At 43.2% G+C, this 27,374-nt stretch overlaps 3 protein-coding genes across 19 annotated transcripts; 2 read left to right on the top strand and 1 right to left on the bottom strand.

Moving 5' to 3' along the window:
* Positions 1-377: 377 nt before the first annotated feature.
* On the top strand, positions 378-3,204 carry LOC127311571 (protein MODIFYING WALL LIGNIN-1). Its single transcript, XM_051342013.2, has 3 exons — positions 378-649; positions 1,637-1,848; positions 2,665-3,204. Exons 1-3 carry the CDS (start codon positions 554-556, stop codon positions 2,981-2,983), a joined length of 627 nt encoding a protein of 208 aa, XP_051197973.1. The 5' UTR covers positions 378-553; the 3' UTR covers positions 2,984-3,204.
* On the bottom strand, positions 3,169-4,551 carry LOC127311570 (gluconokinase). The gene is made up of 4 exons (XM_051342011.1): positions 4,373-4,551; positions 4,162-4,204; positions 3,875-3,954; positions 3,169-3,769 (listed from the first exon to the last, which is right to left on the bottom strand). Exons 1-4 carry the CDS (start codon positions 4,398-4,400, stop codon positions 3,330-3,332), a joined length of 591 nt encoding a protein of 196 aa, XP_051197971.1. The 5' UTR covers positions 4,401-4,551; the 3' UTR covers positions 3,169-3,329.
* Positions 4,552-8,626: 4,075 nt separating this feature from the next.
* LOC127311573 (uncharacterized) lies at positions 8,627-18,195 on the top strand. Of its 17 annotated transcripts, none has more exons than XM_071823537.1 (20): positions 8,627-9,407; positions 9,492-9,612; positions 9,683-9,738; positions 9,848-10,095; positions 10,717-11,091; positions 11,224-11,347; positions 11,424-11,541; positions 11,800-12,008; positions 12,099-12,238; positions 12,507-12,648; positions 12,734-12,837; positions 12,921-13,179; positions 14,010-14,076; positions 14,617-14,790; positions 14,939-15,231; positions 15,390-15,677; positions 15,868-16,077; positions 16,505-16,651; positions 16,852-17,281; positions 17,884-18,195. In XM_071823537.1, exons 1-4 carry the CDS (start codon positions 9,327-9,329, stop codon positions 9,953-9,955), a joined length of 366 nt encoding a protein of 121 aa, XP_071679638.1. In that variant the 5' UTR covers positions 8,627-9,326; the 3' UTR covers positions 9,956-10,095; positions 10,717-11,091; positions 11,224-11,347; positions 11,424-11,541; positions 11,800-12,008; positions 12,099-12,238; positions 12,507-12,648; positions 12,734-12,837; positions 12,921-13,179; positions 14,010-14,076; positions 14,617-14,790; positions 14,939-15,231; positions 15,390-15,677; positions 15,868-16,077; positions 16,505-16,651; positions 16,852-17,281; positions 17,884-18,195. The 17 variants fall into 17 exon arrangements, 5 of the variants coding, with proteins under 5 accessions (XP_071679638.1, XP_071679639.1, XP_071679641.1 ...); XR_011748751.1 differs by having other exon boundaries at positions 8,652-9,407; positions 9,670-9,738; positions 11,424-11,463; XR_011748752.1 differs by having other exon boundaries at positions 8,652-9,407; positions 9,670-9,738; positions 11,421-11,463.
* The last annotated feature ends 9,179 nt before the right edge of the window (positions 18,196-27,374 follow it).

Genomic DNA, 27,374 nt, shown 5'->3' with positions numbered 1-27,374 from the left:
TATACGCGTTCGTGGATTTTTATACGTTTCAAATACTACTAAGTACCGACAGGTAGTTCAGCTTCCACGGCAATGCTCTCAGCATCCATGCACCGCGTCCACGGCACACCGCCCGTAAGTTACGCCACTGCACGTGGGCCCCGTGCAGTCTCCCTTCCGTACGGGTCCACGGTGCACCACCAAGCTCAGATCCGACCGACCGTCTCTGCGCGCCTCGAGCAAGCAACCGACGCCCGGCGCCATCCACCGCACGCTTCCGGCCCACCAGTCACCGACAGGTGGGCCCACTCCTTTCGGGGCCCCACCCGCAGCGGCACCGCGTAGGTACTGCTACACCAAAGCAGCCGGGAAAAAGGTTGAAGATGCTGCTAACCAAAGCAGCAGGAATAAAGAAAAGGCTCTCCCGGGTCTGCTGCCTTCGCTCCAAGCCGGAGCTACCGTCGCCGCCGCAGTGGTGGTGGTAGAGCGAGAGCCACCGGACTCCGGACAGCTAGCAAGATCGAGCCGGGAGGTTTGAGTTAGCCGGAGGCGGAGGTTGTCGGCGCAGGACGGGATGGAGAGGAAGGTGATGGCGGTCTGCGCCGTGGTGGGCTTCCTCGGCGTCCTCTCGGCGGCGCTCGGGTTCGCCGCCGAGGGCACCCGCGTCAAGGTCAGCATCCAATCCCCCCTCCCCACCTTCCTCTGACAAACCAGCCGCCGCGGCATCCGCGTTACGCTCGATTGGGTGAGCAGAGGCGGTACCAGATCTCGCCACCCAACTTGCGTGTTCTTGCTCACAGAGCGTACCTACCTCTCCCCTTCCTCCTTTTCCCCATCTAGCCTGTAGGCTCTACCTCCTGCCTGTCCCCGTGATGGGCAGATCGCGCGCGTGGTGCCCAATCTCCATGCCGCGCATTTGCGCGCCGCCGATGTGCGAGGAGAGAATATGCTAACTGAACAGAACACAGTTTTTTTTTTTTTTTGGTCAGAAAAGAAAACTGAACATGGTTGGTTATATCTGGCTTGGATTTTGGAGGTCATATGTGAGCCGGAGTTGGTGTTGTTTGGCTGGCTTACTATGATTGGACCAGTCCACCCTGTAAAACAGTACCAGTACGACTGAATCACGATTGGTTAAAACTCTATCCATGTAGCTGACAGCTGCTGAAATATATACTACTATGTAGTAACTATGTATGCTAATACTACTATGTATAGTATACAAACCATGATGACTCTCTGTTCCTTTACTCATAAGTTCGCTTGATTGTAGTTGGGGGCATATTTATCCACGTACGTCCCGAATGCGATATACTCCCGCCGTTTCGTTTTATAAGACGTTTTGCTCTTTTGAAGATTCACTCACTTTTGTGTGTATCTAGTCTATTTTTAGTATGTTGATTCACTCCTTTTAGTATGTATCTAGTCAACTCTAAAAATAGCTACAACATCATATATTACTGCACGGAGGGAGTAGACTGTAAATATCGATATAATGTTCCGTCATAACATCTTCCAAGGAACAGCAAGCAACATTATACATTGAACATGATTCAATGTGCGTGCTCAACAGATGATGTCGTAGGCTCGTAGTATTGTTATTACATCTTAATATTAATATGATGCCAGAGTATAATGCGCTGCTTGATTCATGCAGGCTTCAGACGTGCTAACAGATTCCGAGGATTCTCCAGGCGCATGCATATACCCAAGAAGCCCAGCCTTGGGCCTTGGCCTAATGTCTGCCGTCGCTCTTATGGTCGCCCAGTCTATCATAAACACGGTTGCTGGTTGCATCTGCTGTAAGAGGCATCCAGTACCCTCGGACACTAACTGGAGCGTAGCTCTGATCTCATTCATCGTATCTTGGTAATGTTTTGCCTAATATGTTTCGGTTCCTGTTCCCACATTTTGAAGAATTCAACATAACATTTTATGAAATTTTGCTTACCCTTTTGCTAGAGAATCCTGCACACTGTTATATTATATCGAACCTGCACTTAGTCTTACATAATTCTGAAACAGTATTAAAAGAAGTGAGGGGCCCTAAAGTTCTGTAGCACATTGGATATCACTTCTTTCTTTCAAGCCCAGTTGTTTTGTTCATGTTGATTATTTATCTTCACGTTCTTGACTGTCAATTTGCTATTCTTAAGTTTATGTTAGGAATACATCCATTAGGAAGATTGGCTACGGTTGTGCCCGTAGTCCTGCAACCTTTATTAAAACCCATTAATAGGTGTAGGAGTTTCCCATTGGTTCTAGGGCTCTAGGCTGATGCCAGTTGTAGTTTTTTGGAAGGCTGATGACCTGGGGTGCACATTAACTTGTTGTCCTTACTTGTAACTCACCTCCTAGGAGGATTGTAACCCAAACTCTACCTATTCAACGAAAAGAAGCGCAAAGGTCCTTTGCATTTTCCGAAAAAAATAACATCATGCATGAATGGTCCATATGATGACTCAATTGAATAACTTTTTTCTCCTTTTCTACAGAACATGTTCCTGTCCTATTGATTATTGTTAGTTGTGATATATTCTTAGGTAGCATTCACCTCTGCACTGCAGAAATCTGCTGCTTGTTTTCCTGCTCTGCGTGCAAACTTCTTTTTGTTATTTGTGAGGACTTGAACAACTATTTGTGATAACATCATCCCTGCACCCTGGGGATTTTTACATTCTGCAGGGTCACTTTTATAATAGCGTTCCTTCTTCTGCTGACTGGAGCTGCACTAAACGATCAAAGAGGTCAAGAGAACATGTACTTTGGCAGCTTCTGCTACGTCGTCAAGCCTGGAGTCTTCTCAGGAGGAGCAGTGCTCTCCCTCGCCAGTGTGGCTCTGGCAATAGTGTACTATGTCGCTCTGACATCGTCGAAAAACCCTCCATCCTGGGGCCCACAGCAGAACCAAGGCATCGCCATGGGCCAACCCGTGATCCCGCCGCAGAGCAGCGAACCAGTGTTCGTACACGAGGACACCTACAACCGGCAGCAGTTCCCTTGAGCACACACATATCTAAGCCATTTCGACGGCCACTACGAATGCTATGTTCGCAAGTTTGGTTTGTATAGGCTTGCAGAGTAGAACAACAGCAGTCGCCGCTGTTGTTTAGCTAGGTTCAGTCTTTTTTTTGATGACCTTTCTTTGCTGGGAATGGTTGTGGCATGCCTGTTTCATCACTATGGATGTTTGATTTTAAATGAACTGGGTAATGTTGACATTCATATCTTGCTTATTTGCAAGTCTTCAAGTTGTACATGATGGATGGGATCATGGATGCGGACTGGAAATTTGTCCAGTATACAGAGATGAAACTGATTCAGAAATAAGAAGCAATGCAGCTAGAATGCTAAGCCATCAGTGACGCTGTCAATGCCAGCTCCTCCTTGTACTGAGCAATGGTGGCTTTGACAATGGTTTCGGGACGCAGTGTGGCGTCGACAACAGTGATCCCCTCGTTTTCGTCTATCTTCAGCAGATCAAGCTGGCTTTGCACCAGGCTCGCAGGCATGAAGTGCCCTGCTTCCTTCGCCCTCCTCCTCACCCTATCAGCGATCAACTCCGCTGAGGCCTCCAGACAGACAAACTTCACCCTGCAGGTTCCATAGCACCCTGCCTTGTAGTTGCTGTCTCCTTCCCTCAGGATCTCCCTGTACTTCAGCTGCAGTGCCGAGCAGCTGACGGCGACGTCCTCGCCGCGGTCCAGCAGCTCCCTGATGGCGTCCCGGAGCGACTCCAGCCACGGGACGCGGTCGGCGTCGGTGAGTGGGATGCCCTTGCTCATCTTTGCTGCCATTGTTTTGCATAAAAGAGCAGAGAAGTTCAGTAGTGGTAAATTTGAGAGGATGGCAAAACCACAGAAGACAGAAAATATTCTTGTGGAAATTTGCATACCTTTGTTCGCCTGGGAGTGGTAATCGTCTGCCTCGACGAAGTTGCAGCCCAGGGCTGCAGCGAGCATCGCCGCGACGGTCCTGCGCACGTCAAAAAGTTGTTGAGAAGAAACGCCATTGCCATAATCTCATAGGAAGATAGCAGCAAAGTTCATTCAGGTAGCCTAATCAGAGGGCCGGCTACTGTTGGCCAAATCAGTCAGCTCATGTTCTGTTCTTCATCAGAGAGCAATCGGGGATTCGGTGAGAGCCTCAGGGAGGAGGATTGTTGAGGAAAGAGAAGCTTACGATTTGCCGCAGCCGCTGACTCCCATGATCACGATTGCCAATCCTGAAAGCAGAGAAATTAATACGAAGGTCAGATTAACCCAGTTGATGACCGAATCAGCTCAGCTCGTAACAATTAACCACAGATTCTGGGGCCATCCAAGAGAGATCGTGAGAGAGAGAGAGAGAGAGAGACGACGATGATGATCTAGCAATTCAAGATCTTACTGACCTGTATGAGGGAGATCAGAGCCGGCCATGGTGCTCCAATCCAGACGGCCTCGCCTTCTCTCTCTCCGGCGGCAGTGAGGGAAGAGTACACAAGAGCGGCGAATGGATGATGAGGATGACAACGACCGTTGCTGCTCTATTTCTCGGGGTTGACCATTGCTGCGCAGTTTCTCAGATTCAGCCAAAAGCATTGGCACAATTCATTAAATTCAGTACAATTATCTCAAAAGATTTTACAGTTTCGTTCCTCAGTATGCTGTTGATAATTGCTCTTTGCTGGACCATCCAGCTACAACAAAATCTTTACTATTAAATGGAAGTTGGTCGTTTGACACTCAACGCACTTTGGTGGTAGTCATTAAAACAATCCGGACCATCCAATGTAACCTCATGTCTCCGCTCAATACCTGACCATTGATTGATTTCCGTGTGAGCCACTTCCTCTTACATCGTCAGGCTAATTAAGGTACGGTATGATTTTTTTTTTGCGAAAGGTACGGTATGATTATTTCCAAAAACAAAGGTGATTCTATACCAAGAGGTTGGCTTTGCTCCATTTTGTTCGCTGTGCATCATCAGCGTTGATTAAGGTTTTCCTTGCATGGTGGTGGCATAAATCCCTGACCGAAAACAGCAACAAATCGTCTGTGATTCGCGTGGCATAATCACGGCTTGTTTTAGCGAAGAAATCAGGTGTGCTTTATTTCACCTCTCCTCTTCCTTGGATCACCGCCGCCGTTCAGACGTCACCCAACCCACCCGCGATGTGCCCCCGGCAGCAGCCACCCCTCTCTGTACCGGATCCATCTTCCAATGATGCGAAAAGCTGACGCTTTCAGGGCGCCGACCTAGGATGCATTGCATCGCCGGTGACCGTGGTATTTGGTCTGCCAGAGGAGTTGTGCGCGGTGCTTCCGGCAGATCCGTGGTACAGAAGATCACCTCCAACGCACAGGCGTCCTGCATCCGGCGGTTTGAGGCTTAGGCCGCAGGGATGCACACTCAGCTCAGAGCTCACCCTGCATGACGCCGCCACCCAGGACATCCGCGAACGCGTCAGCAGCTCGAATACGCGCTCGCGCTCACCACCGACCGCCCTCAGCCGCGCCAGTGAATAGAAGGTAACTTCTTTGCTGCAGATTGTTATGCCAAGCCGGCCTTTATTAGGTGCGAATAGTCAGTTTAATGTTTCTCTGTCTTTCTCATGCGGATATGTGTAGGAGACTCTGCTGAAATAGAATGTTGCCGGACACCATCAAGAAGCTGAACAGAGACGTTGCTAAGGCAAATTGCCATATTTTGCATCGCATTCTGGAAGCATAATTAAAGAGAGAAGTTTCTTCTTTTCCCATGTTAAAATCTTAATTTATCGATGCACCACTTACTGAATATTCTTGAGGTTCAGTTTTTATCCTTGCTCATTGTTGAAAGCATAAGTCGTGATCCATCTAAGTTCATGTCTGGGATTGCAAATTATATGCAAGTGAACCAACTCATTGGTACGAAGAAGTTAGAATGCGTCTGCCACTGGAGCCCTATAAAGTTATTACTATTTTAGACCGTAAAAAATATTAAAGATTCCGGTCGATCTTTCTCAAGGCAGTCCCCGACATCTACAGCAAAAGAAACCCCCATCGCATGTCGTATCTCTTTATTTCTTGTTTCTCAATTTGGAGTTCACAAAAACTCGCAATTAAAATCTCTATTTGGTTCTATTAGAAACATACAAGAATTTCACAAGCAAGCAACAGATATCAGAGATGGAACATGATCATGTTTTGATTCACATTTTTTCTTCTCATGTCTTATGCTTCAGTAAAAATAACTTTAGAATGCTAGCTCGCGGGAAAAACATTGTTTTCTAAATAGTACAACTTCAAATTAACATAAATGTAAAAAATGAGATGAACATCTTGTATATATAAAAAAAATTTCGTGTATCTTCAATGAAGCATTATTGTCCGTACAGTTATATTTTAGTAGTACAACTTCACTTATGCTGCAATATTAAGCTGTGAGCCGCTAGAAAGTTTGGCATATTTTTCAATATATGAGTGATGAGTCCACCAAATTCATTTTACCTCCATTTGCGGTTTGATCTCTACTAAGCAAGTAAGCATCTATGGATCTGTTATGAACAAGAAAACGAACATCAAAGATGTTCATCCTTTTTGACCTGGGCTATGGCGGGCTTACGCCATCCTGAACTCATATATCATCAAAACAAAGGTTTACATGGGATCATTACAAGGTAGGAGAAGAGAGAGAGGGGGTGAATATATACGTTTTCCATTTAGTTAGTTTTTATTGAATCATATTGCACTCGAATATTTAATTTGAATGACACAACTGAACACTATGTGAGTTAATTTTTCTTGGCATTGTGGCCAATCATATTATCTTTCAAGGAAAAGTGTGAACTCTGGATCTCAATTTCCATCATTGTTTTATAGAAGGATGCATAAATTTTTTATCAGAAATGTAGAGAGCTCTCATGTCCTCTTTATCTCGAAACAAGGTGTCATGCCTTCTCTCTGCTAGCTATCTCTTGTTTTGTGTGTGGATCGCCCTACACTCCTGATGTTTCAGTATTATGAGCTTACCAGGCATGTCTGTATACCACTTTGTTGAGTGTAAGCCTTTGTCATGATCCTTACTTGTTGTCCTTAACCCGTTCAAATAAATGATAGTTTTTTTGGTTAAGTAAAGTCGTGATGAAATTTAATCAGTTATTGATGAAGCTTTGGCACTATTATCATCCCTATGATACTTCAAGACTTCAGATTTTTCATACTAGATTGGGGTAGCAAATTAGCAAAGTTCTTGATTGAAAAGCTTGCAGTATAGATTCTTAATTCCCTTCATGCAGAGTTTGTGACAGGTTTTATCTATGAACAGGCTATTCCATTAATGAAGTAACATACAAAATCCAGGTCTCAAAGGTTATTACAGTTACTATTATTGAATTAAATGAAGGAATATAGTAAGTAGAAGTGTAGGCAGTCCGGTGCATCAAGCTCCCGCTTTGCGCGGGTCCGGGGAAGGGTTTGAACACATTGGATCATTGTACGATAAGTAGGAGTGCAGAAGTGTGTGAATTCTGAATCAATTTCTAAAGCCTTCACCTATTTTGTTGTTTTTACCTGGTGGGTACGGTGAGTATTTTTTTTTTGTCAACAAAGATACGTACCCATGGTCAGAATTTATATATATGCAATTAGCTATTATTTTCATACAAATTTAGAGTTGCGCTGAAGAATAGAATGTGTATCCCCACTTTTTAGTTCTTCTGCGAGTTAGATACAACAATTACCAGTCATGGATAAGTTGATCGGTAGCATTCAATGGATGCCAACATAGAGTGACAAATGTATGTTAGCAAGGAGGAGGCACCCGCCCCCTAATCAAGTTCAACGGTGGTATGTGGCCGTTTTAACGCCAATGTTATTACGACGTCTGATGGCCACTCAGATCCATCCATGGACATGCTTGCCGTCACGAGCAACACTTTTTTAGGATAAACGCGAGCAACACTTGATGCAACCTCAATATGAGACACGAAGCCAGCCATGGCGAAGTTCGGCCGACGGTCTTGATGTTGAGTGTGAAGGTTTCATAGCAAAGGATCCACATGTATATCTTTTTGATCCATGTAAATACTATCTTGGCTATTATTTGAATTGTCAAGCGAGATACATGATGTGGTTACGAATCTAGGCACGCGGATTCGGTTGGCCACAAATGAAATGTTTCTATGACAAATGTTACCCACCGTCAGGCCTTTTTAGAGATAAATATGTCTTATTGAGATCATTGGCAAAAAAAAATCTGTTTTTTTGTGTGTAGTGTTTAGCACGTATCCTAATTTGGGTGGGTGACTCGAGTTGTTATAGTACTAATAATTGTTGGAGTAAATATTGAGGATCCGTAGCAACGCACGGGCATTCAACTAGTTGTAGTATCATGCGAGTTCAGTTTTTTTTTTGGTAGTATCATGCAAGTTTTTTCCCTTTTCTGTTAAGATATTTAATTTGCAGGTTTTTTTGAGAGAGATTTGATTTGCATGTTAAGTACAACCAACAGCAGCTTACATTGGACGGCCAGGAACATAACGAGAAAGATTTTTTTTTGAACAATAACGAGAAAAGTTTGGTGAGCAATCAAGCATGAGGCGTGCACGAAAGCTCATTCAGTGACGTAGCTCACAACGGACAGACAGATAGGCCATCTCGCTCACTCATTCCTCCTATAAATGTTCAAAGACTACTCGGCCAACCAGGCCATCTGAGAGGGGCACATTGATCTGGGTCGCACGTTTGTGAAACCCACCTCCCACTTTCTTCCTCAGCCGTCCGATGTGGTGAATTTTTTCTCACCAGTTGCTTCTCTGGATGAGTCTATGGCGCCTGGGGCCAGCTACGTGCGGGGGCCAACGGTTAGAGACAGCCAAATACACTCGTTCGGGTCGCCTTCCGTCTCCATCCGCGGGACAGTGAAAACCTAGATCGAGACATCCAAATCCGCTCCCCAATCCCCGCCCCTCCCTCCTCGCCAATCCTCGTCTCACCTCCTCCCGAATCAGCGGAGGCCAGCGGCGCGCCGCCTCTCCCCCGAGATCGAGCCGGTCGTGGGCAGGATGAGGTGTTGCAGGAGCGCGCATAGAGGAGGAGGGCGTCGGCGACGCCTCGTCCTCTCCTCTTCCCGTCCTCTCGTCTTCCTCCGTCCTTGACGTCCCACGGCTTGGGCGGCCCATTTGGGTGGTGTCGTCGGGGGTGGCGGGTGGAGGCGAGGCGGGCGCGGCCGGAGACGGGCTGGCGCGGGGCGGATCCGCGGCGGCAGCGACCGGAGGTGTTGGGCACGGCCGGAGACGGTCCGGCGCGGGGCGGATCCGCGGCGGCGAGGCAGAGGAGGAACGGTCAAGAATCGCAGTAGGAGGGGCGGGATCCGGGGAGGACATGCGGGATCTGGTCATGCCGGTTCTCCTCTGCGTTGCTGCTTGGGCTGCTCCCTCCTCGTGGCTGCCTCGTCTCCCCCAGGTAGGAAATCAAGGGCTCCACTTCTTCTCTTTTGTTTTCTTCATTCTCAGATGGATTCATTGGGTCTGCAAACTTTCTTTGTAGGCTTTGGAAGATTTGGATGGAGCACAGGTCGGGATTGGTGGTGCACAGGCGAGCTCGGACAGGGGCGGGCACAGGCGAGCTCCACCTACAGCAGGGAGCGTCACATCCCAATATCTACCAGGTAAATCCTAACCCTAGCTCATGTATTTCCCGATCTGACAGTGATGGTCATGGTCAGGGATCTGCTGCAGACACTGTAGGCTTTGGAAGATTTGAGCACAAGTCGGGATGCTCCCGTTCATCTTTGGTAAGTGTGCCAATGTGCAGCATCCTTGGTAATCTTCAAGTCTGCTGCCTTTTATTTCTCACTCGGTTTGCCCAAGTTTCTAATCCAATTTTTGTGCGTGAATTTGTAGGTTGTTTCCTTTCCCCTCTCTCTACGTTTGGAATCCCATGCCAAAATCGAAGGTCACAACCCCCAGGCGAACATTGCTCCATCTGATCTCTTCGTGTCCTTTTTATAAAAATTCTAACATGTTTGGTTGTCCAATCTGTCATTATTTTCTTGTGGATTAATGAACAACTTTGTAGCGATGCAGCAAAGCTATCCTCCCGTGGGCCTTTCTTCCAAGATTTTGGGATGGGCTGTGTCTTGCTTGACATGGTATGCACACCCATTTTCTGGTTCCACAATTAAATATCGAATTATATCCGCTGCTTGGTTCTTATCTGCATAGGTCTGCTTGTTCTTGAATCATTGTCAGTAGATGTGAACCTGGGAATGACAAATGAATAAACTTGTTATGACTATGGTGAACCTACATGCTAATTTAGTTCCTCTTCCTTTAACATGCTTAACCTCTGTTGTCAGAAAAGTTCATGTGAGAATTACTGTTACCAATTTATCGAGTTCAGAGAAGATGGTATTTGTTTCCTACAAACAATCATGCCAATGCGTGAGCTGTCATCTAACTCTATGCATATGTATACCTTAAATGCTACAGGGAAAGAGAGAGCGTTTTTACACGGCGTATAAATATTTTCCTCAACCAGATTTGTTTTCCCATATCACTGCTTCAGTTATTTGCCTTGATAAATGTTCGCACCTAATCACCACTGTTTCTAATTTAATCAATTTAGAATATTTTGCTGTAAGTGGATGATCACATGCTCCTTGTTTGGTTTTAGATAATAGTTATTGGACACTGTATCCCTGCACTTTTTTAGGATAGTGATCGTCTTCATGTTGTAATATGAATGCATCTAGCCATTAAACATTTTGCAGGGAGACGTTCACATAATGAGAGCTGCTCAAGGATGCTTCTATCCTCAACATGATTCCTGGATACAACACAATATCAGCAGCATATGCATCTTGTAGTCTTTGTTCTTTTTTTTTGTGAAAACTTCAGTAGTATTCCTCTATATGCAGCTATTTTTTTAGTTAATGCTAATTATGACTAAAATCTTAGCACAAAATGCTTTTATATACATCTATATTTATCTATAGCTGATATCAGGTTTTTGCAATCAGAACATGTATTTGCTGCAGTCCAACATAAAAGGCGAGGGTGCGCCGCGAGCACCGCCAAGCCGTGCGAGGAGCCTAGGCTAGACCAATGCTGGAATAGGGTCACACTTTTGTTTGGCACGCAGACAGGTAATGCCGGCAGCTGCATCAAGCTACATTTGTGCGCAGCACTCTCGCTCGCATGTAGTTGATTTTGTTTGCATTATGCTAGCTAACCTAGCCTCTTTTTCTTCTACATGACACTGTTTATTTCTCTTCCAGATGCTATTTTTTCGGTTGCTTCGATGTGTTATAATGGTTTCTCTGGTGCGAACACGAATATTTCTATTGCATATGTACTCAGTGGCATTCCAGGCAGACCAGCACCGACACAGTCTTCGCCAAGGTACTTCCATTTGTAGTTTTACGCCTTCGTTTGTCTCGTGCAAAAATCTAAGCTCATGCTCTGCTTTGCTTAGCAGGCTAGGCGAGTTATGAGAATGATGTGAGATGGAATTGAAGGTGAGCAAACAATTGAAGCTTGTTAAAAATGTATGTACAGTGTGGCCCTCTAGCTATAAAGTGAGGTGGAAAGCTAAGGTGAGCAGAAAATCAAAGTGAGCAAATTTTGGACTTTGAATTTGAAGCATAGCTGGAACGTTATAGTTGATTTGAATTAATATATTAGAAATGACTAATTTTCTAGCTACAGACTGATATGGGGTTTAGTTATGTACCACCTGCAATATTCAGAAGATAGTTTATGAGTTGTGTTATAGGCATTTCTTTCAAACTTTTACTTCCACCAAATACTTGTCTCCTTTATTCCCAGTCCCTTAAAGTTATGTCTCTGTACAGATTACTTTCCTGACCATTGAGGACTATGAGAATATGAGTACATCCAACAGAAACACATTTTCAAGTCTGCCTACTTGGTGAGTGCAACGTCAACAGTGTCGCCATTGTCTGACACCCTCAACACTGGCTGGATGCGCTCAATGTAGAATTATGTCAATAAGCAGTCTGTCGTTGATGGCCCACATGAATCGGCTCCTAATAGCACGGAAGTAATGCATCCTCCTTTTCTTTTTTTTGGCTCATAAATTTAAGATGCTCCTTCCCATAGTGATGCTAACATACATTTCTTGGTTGTGCAGCCTGGACAACAACTGTTAAGTGGTTTGGTGCTAAGAGTGAGTACAATGTTCTTGTTATGTTCGTGTTGGGACCAAGCCTGGAACATTTTTTCTGCTCTTGCAACAGAAAACTGTCGCTCAAAACTGTGGTTATGCAAATGGTATGCTCTACAATTAAGCTCAGTTATTCTTTGCCATTTTGTTTTTTATTGTTAAATTGCAGAGAGAGCAGTCATTTAGCTTAGACAGCTTGATGTGAGGGTGTAACTGCTTTCTTCTCTCCCAAATAAGCTTCCTGGAGATTTGTTAGATTCATCCTTATTTGTACTGGTATAATAGAACACAATTCTACCAGCTTTCAAATGTCTCCGAAGATGCGGCATCATCTACTTCTTTTAATTTACTTGTTTTAACAACTATAAATTGCAGGTGCTACTCTCGTTGAAAATTATTGGACTCGAAGAATTTGAAATGACTTTACCTGATGAACCTGACGAAAGAGAGGGATTAGTTTTCTCAAATTTGTTGCACCTGACACTACCAAAAGCGCATTTCAGAATGGTGTCTTCAGGTAATTTTGCCTGTTCCATTTGCCCTGTATATATGTTGGGTATCTGGCTGTTATGGCCTAGGAGGTAATTTCGCTCCTCTTGCAGCCTATGCTCCCTTGGGGCGAGACGCCATTCCAGCTCGTGTGTATAAAGATCCAGGAGATAAAAGTGTTCCGCTGCTGACCAAGCTTGATCCTTTTGACCACATGGTAAGTTGGCTATATTTTTGTGGTTTCGCATCACATGTACTCTGGTTCAACGATTCCGATGGTGTGCTTTGTTCTTCACACAGAACTATTGCAATATGATGTTTAGATTATATTGTCGGAGAAAGGTGTAGGCAATTGGAAACTTCCTCAGTTTAGCAGTTTGAGGCATATAATTTTCTTATGTTGAAGGCAAGATACATCATTATTTCTTCTTGTGGCTGAAAGGGATAGCAAGTGTCTTTGAGATCCTATCAGTATTAATTGATGTATACAGAGATTAAATTTTGACATTCATATATTTATGAGGGGCTAGAAGACTGATATATCATTATATAGTAGGAAGTAAGATAATTACTTTTCCGTTGATTCCCTTTTCGGAAATTTTATATTCATATCTTTGATATCAACACTCGGAAGGTAAGATGCTGGTTAATATTCACTTGTGTGGCATCAATTTGCTCATAATTCTGCTGTTGCATTTCTTGAGGAAGTAAGCCGTGGTGCCACTGTAGTTGGCTTCCATGGAGATGCTTGTTTTGCCCACCACAAAATAATGTGTGAGTTCGGATTGTCATGCTATGTGCATGGGCACATGGCCACACTGTAGAGAACTGTGTAGTATTTCTTTGCACTTGTTTTGATAAGCTATTGTGTATTCTTTTTGCATAAGATTTTCATAAGTGCATATATTGTATTTTTGAAGGACTTTCTCAAGAGCATTGTCTCTGACAAATTAGCAATCACTTACTATAGCTATCATCCAAGAACTGCATGCTATAACTTTTTGCTAGAACTAGAATGCGGTGTGTCATGAGTGGTTTATTTAGTTGCATAATGGAGTTCTATTATTGTTCGTTGCGTCCAGCGTGTTTACCCTTTTTTGAATCGCTTCACTTCTTTGTTGTCAGGCATACATATCTTACATGTGGTACCTGGCAATAAATTATTTTTCCTTTAATCCATTCAGTGCCTGTTTTCTCTATGGTGATTGAATGATTGTTCTTGCTTTGTATCTGATACACTCCACTGCTATATTTTTTTAAAATATGTTATATCCATTCCACCACAATGCCTCTAACTCAGATTTATTGTCTCAAAGATGATAAGAGAGATGCGGTGTGAGCAGTATTGTTTTGCTTTAAGAAAACTTTTATATATTTGTGTATATGCAGTTAACCCATATGAGTATGTGATCTACTAAATAACACCGAGACAGTCCTAGGCATGAGTGAAATCAAGGTATTATTGTTATAATTCACTTTACTATACTACATGACCTACTTATTTTTGTATTGTATTGTCCTGAAGTATTTGGAGTTCCATTCATAATACCCTATTGGTGTGGGCATACAAGATTCATTTGTTAATATCACCGTGCTCATTTATATTGTGTAACCAAACTGAAAAGATTAAAGGAATCTTCGATCAAGTCTGTTTGATTGTTTACTCTATAAAATAAATTAGAGAATTATTTTTTGTTTGATCATGTATCTTCAGTCAGGTGCATTTTTTATTTGCTAAATTTTGCGTGCTTTAATATCTGCATGTACATGATCAATTTGGATTCTTGTTATTTTGGTTCTACCAACGAAAATTTTGGTTCTAAAGATGATGAGTTTCAGAATGTGGTTAGTTCTGAGTATTGTGCCATTATTATTTTCTCTCTTTGTAGATGAATAATTAGCGGGATTGTATAGACCCGTTCTTAGCTCTATAAGCATTATTGTTCTTTAGTTTTAGCTGTGTTGATTATACCACTTTTGTTTTCTCCCATTGCAGCTAAATGATTAGCAAGACCGTTTGGACTGAATAATGTTCCACGCGAGAGAAATAGCATGCTGATATTATCCTGAAATAAAAGCATAGGGAGGGGACGAGTGCTATCTGTGTGTTTAATTTTCATGACTATGAAACTCAGCTCATCCTTTCTTTGATTCTGCACTTCGATACTTGGTTTGTTTGATTCTGCACTTTGATAATTGGTTTCTTGATCTGAACTCAGTTTGTTTTAAGTTATGCTCCCTCTACTCATTACTTCTGATACTTGGATACTTTGAAACTGCACTTTGATGCTTTGTTTCTTTGATTCATCCTTACATAGAATTGCCTCTATGGAGCCCACCCCGGGAGAGGTGGAGGCCTGCGGATCGAGCCGGATGGGGTGGCCGCCGTGGCGCGCGGGCGAAGAAGGAAATGTTGTGGCACGTCCCTGAAGAGGGCATCGGCGGTGGCACGCCAATCGAGTCCACCACATCCTGGGCCTCAAGATCTTCTCCGGCTGTGGCGATAGGAACCGCTTGCCGCCGTCGTCAAGGAAGCTGCACAATATGATGGTGGTGGATCCCGCAAGACCAGGGGAGTTTCCATGAAAAGAAACGTGGTCAATGGCTCTAGGTTAATTTTCTCTCTTCTTTTATCAGCTCCACGGGGTTGCTCAGGCTCGGTATACGTGCCTGTTCGCCCTCCATGAGACCGTGTATCAGCAGTTGCAGTTCTCTGCTCGGCGCTAGCCTTTGTGTGGTGGTTGAATTTACCTTGGTTTGCTGCTGCAGGGTGACGTGGACCTCCAGGACAAGGTAACGAGCAAATGCTTCTTCGAGGCTGAGATCGGCGGGGAGCGCGTGGGCGAGGTGGTCATCAAACTCTTCGGCGAGGTCGTCCGAAAGACGGTTGACAACTTCCGTGCCCTGTGCACTGGTATAGCAGGCTAATCAATACTATGCAAATTAGCGCTCTGTTTTGGTTGGGAAGGAGACAAAGGGTACGTATACAAGGGCCGCTTCTTCCACCGAATCATCAAGGATTTCATGATTAAGGGTGGGGATTTCCAGGAAAACAATGTAAGAACTATACACCCTGTAAAGTTCGCACTTCATTCCTACTCCTCCTTACTATATAACGTATATCAATTTGAGGAAGAATAAATTGTCAGGTTCCCCGTTGTTTCAGATGGTGCTTTATGCAACATTTATCCATTGCTGCACTTATAGGGTGTAGTGTTGTCTCTGATTCAGATGTTACATTCTTCAGGTCTGAAGAGCATTAGTGTCCTCTGTTCAGCTTTTTCTCTTCGTCTATTCGGCAGCCGCTGTTGGTGGATGACGGCAGCCTCAGGTGGTGCATGGTGGTGCCTGCCACATTGCCTTGGGTCCTTATGAAAAACAAACACATAATATTGCTTTGGGTCCTGTTATAGCAACATTTTTGTTATGGCCAAAACATACCATTTCTTTGTTACAAGTAAGCTTCATTTCCATCATAAAAAAACTATTTGTTTGGTATGAAAATGAAACCATGAGCAGTATATCTCTTGATGAGTGAAATTCTGCAAATGTAGCAATTTCCTTGGTCGTGTAAAATTTGTTCTTGGTGCTTGTGTAATGATGTTTATTCAACTATGGGAAAGATAAGTACCCCTCTGTTCTCTTTTAATTGACTCAAATTTAGTACAAAGTTGTACTAAATCTGAGTCAATTAAAAAAGAACGGAGGGAGTACAACATTGCATTTTTAAGAAATGATCATGTAAATATCAATAGCGGTGAATTAATGACAATCTGTTTTTGTACTTTGTGTTATCTTGATAATATATCTCAACTCCTATGTCCAAACAATTCATTTTATAGGATTGATGTTGCTTGACAGGATTTGTTCCTTTTCTTCCTCAGGAAGTCTGGGTTAGTAAATGTATATCATCTGAGTCACACTGGTCTGTGCGCCATCAGCAACTTTAGAGTGGCACTCTTTTCGGATTAGGGGTTTATTCCAGGCTCATTACACTCAGAGGATATATCAACTACTCTTCTTAACACCAGGTTTTAGTTTTCCCCTTTTTTCAATTGGTCTTGTTTTGTTAGATTTGATGGGGGCACCAAACCTTAGATTGTTCAGATATTGTACTACTCTCATTCTATCGGATTGTTTTTCTGTCTTTCAGAATTAATTCATATTGGTTGCAGCTAAACAATACATAATGTTACACTACTAATCCACTCGCGTATTGCTTGTGTTACAGGAGGAATGATGTCGCTTGCCATGAAGTCGAAAACAACAACTAGGCCAAGTGTGTAGTAGTTGATGGTGGAGATTTGAAATATTGTTCGTGAAGGATGCTGATGTTATCGCTAAACTCAAGGACTTCCTGAAAAATAATGTTTCTATCATCTATGGATGTCCTGAGTATCTATAATGGGATCTTACTCAATACTTAATTTGTTATTCCTCTATATCCAGATGCTAATTGGATATACATTTCACTCCAAAAATTGAGAGGGCTGATTCAATTCCAAACCCACAGTCAATTATTCCAAACCCACTGATGCCCTGTACTGTCATGTGCATGTCGGCTCTCAAAAGTACCAGCAACATTTGAGAGCATCAAGAGGAGAGTCATCGGTGGTGAGCGTTGAGACGCTCCATGCTTCTGACTACACCTCTTTGTTATGGTAACCAGCGTGTTCATATAGTATTTTCCTTTCCACCTCCATCAGTAGTTGAAAATTACAAGTTAGTGTTGAGATCTTTCAAATATTATTAGGATACAAGGTATGCTCCGATACTATTTTCTTTCCACTTCCATCAGCATTCTGATATTACATGTTAGTGCCGAGATTTTAGTGTGTTGTATATGTTATTAGCAATATTAGTTATGAGATCTTAATGGCATATGCTCCCAAAATTCAGTAGTGCAAAGTGGTTCTGAATAGGCTTCATCTTGAACTCGTATAATGACATAAGAAAAGTTAGAAACATAATTGATATGGTTTTCTTGCTTTATATCATCCCAAATGAAGCTGTAATTTCTGATTATAAAGCAAAAGTTCCTAGGTGGTTGCAGATATAAAATTTCTAAGCCAATGTAATTCAATGCAAGTTGCTTATATTTTTTAACATTCAGTAGGAAAAGTAAATTGCACTTACTATTTTCTGTTCTTATTTTATTTTGACAAAACATGATATTTTCTAAACTATTTGATCTTAGCCTTTCCTGTATGCTTTTGTAGTCAGAAATGTATTTTATGTTACAGTCTTGATATTCATGTTCCAGGGAAAAAGCCTGTGGTTTGATCAACTATTGGTGTCTTGCTGTGGCTACTATTGGGAGATCATGAATGCTCTCTTCACACTCAGAATTTGTACACAATAATATTATATCTACTATGGAAACTGGGGAATAAGTGTCAAAACAGTTTTGTCAAGAAACCGATTGATGATTTGGTATATTACATAGGCCCATTTTATCACTTTCTTCCAGTTTATGGCCTCTTTCTGATGTCTTTTTTCCTTTGCCCGCTATAATTGATGTATTAGTACTCTACTGGTTCCTTATACTCCTATTTAGAGGTTTTCCCGTTTATCACTTTCTTCCAGTTTATGGTCTCTTATTGATGCCTTTTTTCCCTTTGCCCGCTATAATCGATGTATTAATACTTTACTGTTTCCTTATACTCCTATTTAGAGGTTTTCCAAATATTGACATGGAGTTTATTTTCAGAATCTTGTCATGTCAAGAAAAAAACAATATAGTTTACACAATTCAGAAATTCTCAATTTGCGTAAAAGTGAATACTCTTCAATAGGACTATGTGTTACTTGCAATACTAATTTGACGTACTCGCACAAAAAAGTGAATACTCAGCCATTGTGTTGGGTTAATGATTGTCTTACTTCGAATAAAAATAATACGGTTATGTGTTCTTATTGTGCTGCTTGCGTCAAGAACGAGGATACTCGACTAATATGTGACCAAAACAACTCTAAACAAACTAATGGAGCTTTCGGTGACGTGTCCATATTTCTTTTAGTGAGTTGCACATCATTGAGACTGAAGCATGTGTTTTAAGTCGCATGGAGTTGATACAGTTTATAGTTATTGTTATATCGGTATAGAAACTCTTTTTTTCTTCGAATCAGTATACAAACGCTTGCTGACTAAGTGTGTGTGTTTTCATAAACGGTAAATTATGACAATCCCATGTTTTGGTCACTTATAGATAGAACTTACAACGATCATATACCAAGTGTTATTAAATCTAAGCTTCACATGAAAACCAAGTTTGGTGTGATTCTGGTACTATCACAGGCCACATTTTGTTTCCTAATGGTATTGATAGCTTTCTAGCAGATTGCATTATCGTTATTTTAGAAATATATTTCTTTAAGATTTTCTACTATTTCTCTAAATGTAATGTATTAGGATTCTGAATTGGCAACATATTGTCCTAGGATTCTAAAATGTTTAATATGTTAAATCTTGGGGTGAGCAGCGGATGGCGTGAATGGTTGTGGCTGATGGCGCGGATGGTCGCGGCAGAGTACTTGGTCAGCGGATTAGATGGGGTGGAGGGAATGGAGGGAGGTGTAGAAATTCAAAGCGGAGGGGTAGGGAGATAGGTTAAGAGGGAGAGACTGGGCCGTTAACGCAAATCACGATGGGATGGGCGCTATCAACCGAGAAAAGTGGTGGAAATTGTGTACGCGGAGTAAATATTTGTAATAGTTTCTGGATTCCCGTGCTATCGGTTAAGTGGCTCAAAATCCTGAACCAAACTTTTTATCTTGCTACTCATAATAAGTTGAAACATTCTTCTTGAAATTAGTAATTATCCTTTTATTCTTCTTTTATGGTGCTACCTCTTTTCGATCCAGTAAACATAATTTGGTGGGGGTTTATCCAAAAGCGTAAATGCCAAAAAAATAGTGTATGAATCGTACTAAATTAGCATATCTTAGTGCAACGCCTCTATGAAATGGCGTGTCTATAATATACTAAAGCAGTTCATTTTCAGGCTAATTAATAAATTAAAACTTATGATTTAAATTCTAACTTGATTATGCCATTTGCGCGATAGCGCAACGGGTCATCTAGTATCTTACAAAGCAGCTTGAAATTTCTTCTACTTAGGGCATCTTCAACCGCGTGACCCAAACGGACGCGCTGGGCCGTCCGTTTTGGACCGTTTGCGTGGCCGCCCGGACGCGCGGACGGAGCCCCGCGTCCGCGCGTCCGTTTGGGTCGCGCCCTGTGCCCAACGCGGCAGGTTTGGGTCGCGGTCCCGTACAGTACTTTTTCTTGTAAATCCAGTATAAAAACACAAAATAAATTGTAGAAAATATATAAAATAGTTCAAATGCTCAGAATTTATTACACATTACATTGTCCACGTAATGAAGGATAAAGTATTATTCAAAAAAAATGAAAAAACGATACAAATGATCTAGGCTTCCGGATTTCCTTCATCATCGTTGTTTGCAGCATTGTTGCCTACATGCTGCCAGACGTGCTCGATCAAATCTGCCTGCAGCTGATTGTGTACAGCTAGATCTCGAATTTCATGGTGTGCATGAAGAACTTCCTGGAATGATGCCGGGCCACGTTGAGGAGTAACCAACTCTCCCTGGCCCTCCCAGTCATTATCATAGAGTGAATCATCCCGCTCTACCTCAACAATCATGTTATGCATGATTACACATGCGGTCATCACCTCCCACGGAGTTTGCACATCCCAGGCTCTGGTAGGGTGTCTGACGATAGCCCAACGAGCTTGGAGGATGCCAAACGCCCGCTCGACATCTTTCCGGGTTGCCTCCTGCTCTTTGGCAAACCTTGCCTCCTGCACTGAGTTGGGTTTTCAGATTGTCTTCACGAGTGTAGCCCAAGGTGGATAGATACCATCAGCAAGGTAGTACCCTTGGTGTAGTGGTGGCCATTGATCTCAAAATCTACATCAGGGGACTGACCGTACGCTAGCCTATCAAACACCGGAGAGCGCTGCAGCATATTGATGTCATTGTGCGAGCCAGCCATTCCGAAGAATGAGTGCCAAATCCATGTATCCTGTGAAGCAACAGCTTCAAGAATGACTGTGCACCCCTCAGAATGACCGCTGTATGCCCCCTGCCAACCAAAGGGGCAGTTCTTCCACTCCCAGTGCATGCAGTCTATGCTGCCAAGCATCCAAGGAAACCCCCTGGAAGCGTTGATTGATAACAGACGAGCTGTGTCTTCTGCAGTAGGTTGCCGGAGGTACTATTCTCCGAACGAACCTATCACTGCTCTGCAGAACCTGTACATCGCTTCCAAGCCGGTAGACTCACTCATGCGCGTGTACTCATCTACGAAATCACCGGCAACGCCATATGCAAGCATCCTAATCGCTGCCGTGCATTTCTGGTACGAAGAGAGGCCTACCTTGCCAATTGCATCCACTTTCGCGTGGAAGTAGTCGTCGTAGAGCTTGACGCCATCCATTATCCGGCGGAACAACGGTCTGGACATCCGAAAACGACGGCGAAACAAGGCCGGCGTGTACAATGCCTTGGGGTGGAAGTAATCGGTGAAGAGCTGGTCGTGGCCGCGTTCTCTTTTGCGGTCCAAGGCGGCGGCGCGCCCCGGCAAGGACCCCCGGTGCACGGGGATCTGCGAGACAATGTGATCGTGGATGATCAGCGCAGCATCCGTGAAATTCATCGTCCGAGTCCTCGTCGAACGACGTGTCGATGAAGTTCTTGAAGAAGTAGTCGTCGTCGTTGTCCACCATGATCTACAGATGAAAAGGGACAAATTTTAGTATGCCCATTTCATCGAACACGTCGCACGCGGAGGCCATCCGGTGCGTCCGTAGGGATCTGCAGGCCATGGCCGTCTCGGCCGACTTGCGTTCTGCAAACACGGTGCACGAGAGCTCACCTCCGGCGGCAACGGCGCAGCTGCGAACGGCGGGAGGTCTCGCGACAGTGGGAGGACAGCAGCGACGGCGACGGCGTCCTCCGACTCTGCTCCGACGCGGCGAAAGCAGCGCGGGGCCGCGACCTATGCTTCCGCCCCGCTTGCCGACGTGTCGACGACAGTGGCCGGCGTCGACGCCTCTCCCAGATCGCCGGTCCTTGGCTAGCGGCGGAGCGCCGGGAGATGTGTGCGAGGGGTTTGTGTTTTGGGAGACAGACAGGCGGGCCAGGGGCGGACAAGGGGAGGACGCGAGCAACCAGCATCCGGCGTCCACGGCCACGCAAACTCGTCCCAGATTTGGGCCGGGTTTGGGTCGTCCCGGACGCCGCGGCCATCCGTTTTAGGGATAGGTCCGCGCGCTGGGCCGCGTTTTTGTCTGGCTCGACCCAAACGGACGCGCGGGCGCGGTTTGGGTCGCGCGGTTGGAGATGCCCTTACTAGTTAAATGTCTGTGCGATTGCTACTGGTTCAAAAGTGATAGTTGTTTCACACAAATAGTGTTGTTACAATAATCCATAGTTTTCCTGTTCCAACTTATCACTTGTCCTTGTGTACCGATGTTTTCTCCAACTTTGCCATTTCTGTAGCTTATGTCTTCGAAATAAATAGAACCCTTGCAATGGAATCTCCACCATGTCAACACATACCATGGTTTCATTGCCAGCCACATAGTCATATTCATAATTGGAAAAATAACATTTCATTTTCAATGCAGGAATGATAAGTATATAGATTTGCGGTAAATTGATAGAAAATACTCAAGATGACATGAGCAAGAGTGAACTTGGCTGTGGACTGCGAGATAATGCAGTTCGATGCGTTGAATGGAACCTGGACCTCGGGTTCTGTAAAGAAGCATCATTATTCGGTAAGGACAATGTTATAAAATCCAAATAATGCATGCATAGATGTATTATTTTATGTTGAATCCCTTATCCTTATATTCTATTAAGATTTAGGGTTGAATTAAGATTTGTGCCTTTGGCAGTAATTTGCAATTACTTTTAATTATAGAAACACTTTTATTTCATAAAGAAAGAATTTTAAAAGTAATAAAATTTTCCTTTTGGAAATATTTATTTCAAAATTAATTTGAAATAATAGAGTTTTCTCTATATTTTTGTAATAAGAATAATATTCATTGCCATTTCCGTAGCTTATGTCTTCGAAATAAATAGAACCCTTGCAATGGAATCTCCACCATGTCAACACATACCATGGTTTCATTGCCAGCCACATAGTCATATTCATAATTGGAAAAATAACATTTCATTTTCAATGCAGGAATGATAAGTATATAGATTTGCGGTAAATTGATAGAAAATACTCAAGATGACATATTTCTTAAAAGAAATGACTTGGAATAATAGAATTTCATTTTGAAATATTTGAAAACAAATATTTAAACTCATTTGAAATTTTTCCTTGATTTTTAAATACAAGGAAATAACAATTTAAAATTCCAAGTTTTTAATTTTAAATTCAGAAAATTCCAAAATTTGAATTTGTTTTCTAAATTTCATTTCTTATTTTATTCTTGTTAAGAATAATTTATGATTCATAAATCCTATTTTTCTTGGTTTTTTAGAGGTTCAACTAATTTGTTTGGAATTTTTTAAAATTCAGAGTTATTTTAAAATGGTGAAATTACCAAAATAACCCTGGCCCAACAAAATTAAATAACTCGGCCCGTTTGGGTCGGCCCATTTGGCCGAGCCAAACACCCCTTGGTGGAAACCAAACACTTCGGCCCACCCACTTACCTCTCTCGCTCTCTCTCGTGACCTGACCCTAACCCGCAGGCGATTGCGAGGCGATGGCGTCGCCGCCATGGCCGTCGCCCCGCTCCGGCCATCTCCGGGAACCCCTGACGCTGCCATCGGCACCATATGAACCGCCGTGCGGAGATCTATAGATCTACCCGCACGGTTTCGCCGATCTCTTCCTCCTTTTCCAGATCGCCACCCTACTGGATCCCGCGGAGAATCGCCTCCGATGATTGGCGATCACCGGCGAGCCGTGAACCTCGCCAACGACGCTAGTGCTGCCCTGGGATAGACCTGGCGTGGTTGCTGCCTTGGTAGCACCTGTGCCGTGATGCGTGTGGTTGGCACGTCCGTTGGGAACCCCAAGAGGAAGGTGTGATGCGCACAGCGGCAAGTTTCCCTCAGTAAGAAACCAAGGTTTAATCGGACCAGTAGGAGTCAAGAAGCACGTTGAAGGTTGATGGCGGCGGGATGTAGTGCGACGCAACACCAGGGATTCCGGCGCCAACGTGGAACCTGCACAACACAACCAAAGTACTTTGCCCCAACGAAACAGTGAGGTTGTCAATCTCACCGGCTTGCTGTAACAAAGGATTAACCGTATTGTGTGGAAGATGATTGTTTGCAGAAAACAGTAGAACAAGTATTGCAGTAGATTGTATTTCAGTAAAGAGAATTGGACCGGGGTCCACAGTTCACTAGAGGTGTCTCTCCCATAAGACGAACAGCATGTTGGGTGAACAAATTACAGTTGGGCAATTGACAAATAAAGAGAGCATGACCATGCACATACATATCATGATGAGTATAGTGAGATTTAATTGGGCATTACGACAAAGTACATAGACCGTCATCCAACTGCATCTATGCCTAAAAAGTCCACCTTCAGGTTATCATCCGAACCCCCTCCAGTATTAAGTTGCAAAGCAACAGACAATTGCATTAAGTATGGTGCGTAATGTAATCAACAACTACATCCTTAGACATAGCATCAATGTTTTATCCCTAGTGGCAACAGCACAACACAACCTTAGAACTTTCATCATCGTCCCGGTGTCAATGCAGGCATGAACCCACTATCGAGCATAAGTACTCCCTCTTGGAGTTACAAGCATCTACTTGGCCAGAGCATCTACTAGTAACGGAAAGCATGCAAGATCATAAACAACACGTAGATATAACTTTGATAATCAACATAACAAGTATTCTCTATTCATCGGATCCCAACAAACGCAACATATAGAATTACAGATAGATGATCTTGATCATGTTAGGCAGCTCACAAGATCCAACAATGATAGCACAATGGGGAGAAGACAACCATCTAGCTACTGCTATGGACCCATAGTCCAGGGGTAGACTACTCACTCATCACTCCGGAGGCGACCATGGCGGTGTAGAGTCCTCCGGGAGATGAATCCCCTCTCCGGCAGGGTGCCGGAGGCGATCTCCTGGATCCCCCGAGATGGGATCGGCGGTGGCGGCGTCTCAGTAAGGTTTTCCGTATCGTGGCTCTCGGTACTGGGGGTTTCGTCACGGAGGCTTTAAGTAGGCGGAAGGGCAGGTCAAGAGGCGGCACGGGGGGCCCACACCATAGGGCCACGCGGCCAGGGGTGGGGCCGCGCCGCCCTAGGGTTTGGCCACCCCGTGGCCCCTCTTCGTCTCTCCTTCGGACTTCTGGAAGCTTCGTGGAAAAATAGGCTCCTGGGCTTTGATTTCGTCCAATTCCGAGAATATTTCGTTACTAGGATTTCTGAAACCAAAAACAGCAATAAAAACAAAGAATCGGCACTTCGGCATCTTGTTAATAGGTTAGTTCCAGAAAATGCACGAATATGACATAAAGTGTGCATAAAACATGTAGATAACATCAATAATGTGGCATGGAACATAAGAAATTATCGATACGTCGGAGACGTATCAGCATCCCCAAGCTTAGTTCTGCTCGTCCCGAGCAGGTAAAACGATAACACAGATAATTTTTGAAGTGACATGCCATCATAATCTTGATCATACTATTTGTAAAGCATATGTAGTGAATGCAGCGATCAAAACAATGTATATGACATGAGTAAACAAGTGAATCATAAAGCAAAGACTTTTCATGAATAGCACTTCAAGACAAGCATCAATAAGTCTTGCATAAGAGTTAACTCATAAAGCAATAATTCAAAGTAAAAGCATTGAAGCAACACAAAAGAAGATTAAGTTTCAGCGGTTGCTTTCAACTTGTAACATGTATATCTCATGGATATTGTCAACATAGAGTAATATAATAAGTGCAATAAGCAAGTATGTAGGAATCAATGCATAGTTCACACAAGTGTTTGCTTCTTGAGGTGGAGAGAAGTAGGTGAACTGACTCAACATTGAAAGTAAAAGAATGGTCCTCCATAGAGGAAAAGCATCGATTGCTATATTTGTGCTAGAGCTTTGATTTTGAAAACATGAAACAATTTTGTCAACGGTAGTAATAAAGCATATGCATCATGTAAATTATATCTTATAAGTTGCAAGCCTCATGCATAGTGTACTAATAGTGCCCGCACCTTGTCCTAATTAGCTTGGACTACCTGATCATCACAATGCACCTGCTTTTTACCAAGTGTCACAAAGGGGTACCTCTATGCCACTTTGTACAAAGGTCTAAGGAGAAAGCTCGCATTGGATTTCTCGCTATTGATTATTCTTCAACTTAGACATCCATACCGGGACAACATAGACAACAGATAATGGACTCCTCTTTTATGCATGAGCATGTAACAACAATTAATAATTTTCTCATTTGAGATTGAGGATATATGTCCAAAACTGAAACTTCCACCATGGATCATGGCTTTAGTTAGCGGCCTAATGTTCTTCTCTAACATATGCATGCTTAACCATAAGGTGGTAGATCGCTCTTACTTCAGACAAGACGAACATGCATAGCAACTCACATGAAATTCAACAATGAATAGTTGATGGCGTCCCCAGTAAACATGGTTATCGCACAACAAGCAACTTAATAAGAGATAAAGTGCATAATTACATATTCAATACCACAATAGTTTTTAAGCTATTTGTCCCATGAGCTATATATTGCAAAGGTGAAGAATGGAATTTTAAAGGTAGCACTCAAGCAATTTACTTTGGAATGGCGGAAAATACCATGTAGTAGGTAGGTATGGTGGACACAAATGGCATAGTGGTTGGCTCAATTATTTTGGATGCATGAGAAGTATTCCCTCTCGATACAAGGTTTAGGCTAGCAAGGTTTATTTGAAACAAACACAAGGATGAACCGGTGCAGCAAAACTCACATAAAAGACATATTGAAAACATTATAAGAATCTACATCGTCTTCCTTGTTGTTCAAACTCAATACTAGAAATTATCTAGACCTTAGAGAAACCAAATATGCAAACCAAATTTTAGCATGCTCTATGTATTTCTTCATTAATGGGTGCAAAGCATATGATGCAAGAGCTTAATCATGAGCACAACAATTGCCAAGTATCACATTACCCAAGACATTTATAGCAATTACTACATGTATCATTTTTCAATTCCAACCATATAACAATTTAACGAAGGAGAAACTTCGCCATGAATACTATGAGTAGAAACCAAGGACATACTTGTCCATATGCTACAGCGGAGCGTGTCTCTCTCCCATAAAGTGAATGCTAGGATCCATTTTATTCAAACAAAACAAAAAACAAAAACAAACCGACGCTCCAAGAAAAAGCACATAAGATGTGATGGAATAAAAATATAGTTTCAGGGAAGGAACCTGATAATGTTGTCGATGAAGAAGGGGATGCCTTGGGCATCCCCAAGCTTAGACGCTTGAGTCTTCTTAATATATGCAGGGGTGAACCACCGGGGCATCCCCAAGCTTAGAGCTTTCACTCTCCTTGATCATGTTGCATCATACTCCTCTCTTGATCCTTGAAAACTTCCTCCACACCAAACTCGAAACAACTCATTAGAGGGTTAGTGCACAATATAAATTGACATATTCAGAGGTGACACAATCATTCTTAACACTTCTGGACATTG

This window comes from Lolium perenne, chromosome 7 (assembly GCF_019359855.2).
Source record: "Lolium perenne isolate Kyuss_39 chromosome 7, Kyuss_2.0, whole genome shotgun sequence".
Taxonomy (NCBI): Eukaryota; Viridiplantae; Streptophyta; class Magnoliopsida; order Poales; family Poaceae; genus Lolium; species Lolium perenne.
Note: the sequence above shows the minus strand (reverse complement) of the source record. Positions and strands in the feature narration are given on the sequence as shown.

Coding starts and splice junctions, on each gene's coding strand:
- LOC127311571 (XM_051342013.2), top strand. CDS start 554: ATGGAGAGGAAGGTGATGGCGGTCTGCGCCGTGGTGGGCTTCCTCGGC. Junction 650..1,636: donor CCGAGGGCACCCGCGTCAAG/GTCAGCATCCAA, acceptor TGATTCATGCAG/GCTTCAGACGTGCTAACAGA. Junction 1,849..2,664: donor ATCTCATTCATCGTATCTTG/GTAATGTTTTGC, acceptor TACATTCTGCAG/GGTCACTTTTATAATAGCGT.
- LOC127311570 (XM_051342011.1), bottom strand. CDS start 4,400: ATGGCCGGCTCTGATCTCCCTCATACAG. Junction 4,205..4,372: donor CTCTGATCTCCCTCATACAG/GTCAGTAAGATC, acceptor CTCTGCTTTCAG/GATTGGCAATCGTGATCATG. Junction 3,770..3,874: donor CCACTCCCAGGCGAACAAAG/GTATGCAAATTT, acceptor AAACAATGGCAG/CAAAGATGAGCAAGGGCATC.
- LOC127311573 (XM_071823540.1), top strand. CDS start 9,327: ATGCGGGATCTGGTCATGCCGGTTCTCCTCTGCGTTGCTGCTTGGGCT. Junction 9,613..9,682: donor CACATCCCAATATCTACCAG/GTAAATCCTAAC, acceptor GATCTGCTGCAG/ACACTGTAGGCTTTGGAAGA. Junction 9,739..9,847: donor GATGCTCCCGTTCATCTTTG/GTAAGTGTGCCA, acceptor GTGAATTTGTAG/GTTGTTTCCTTTCCCCTCTC.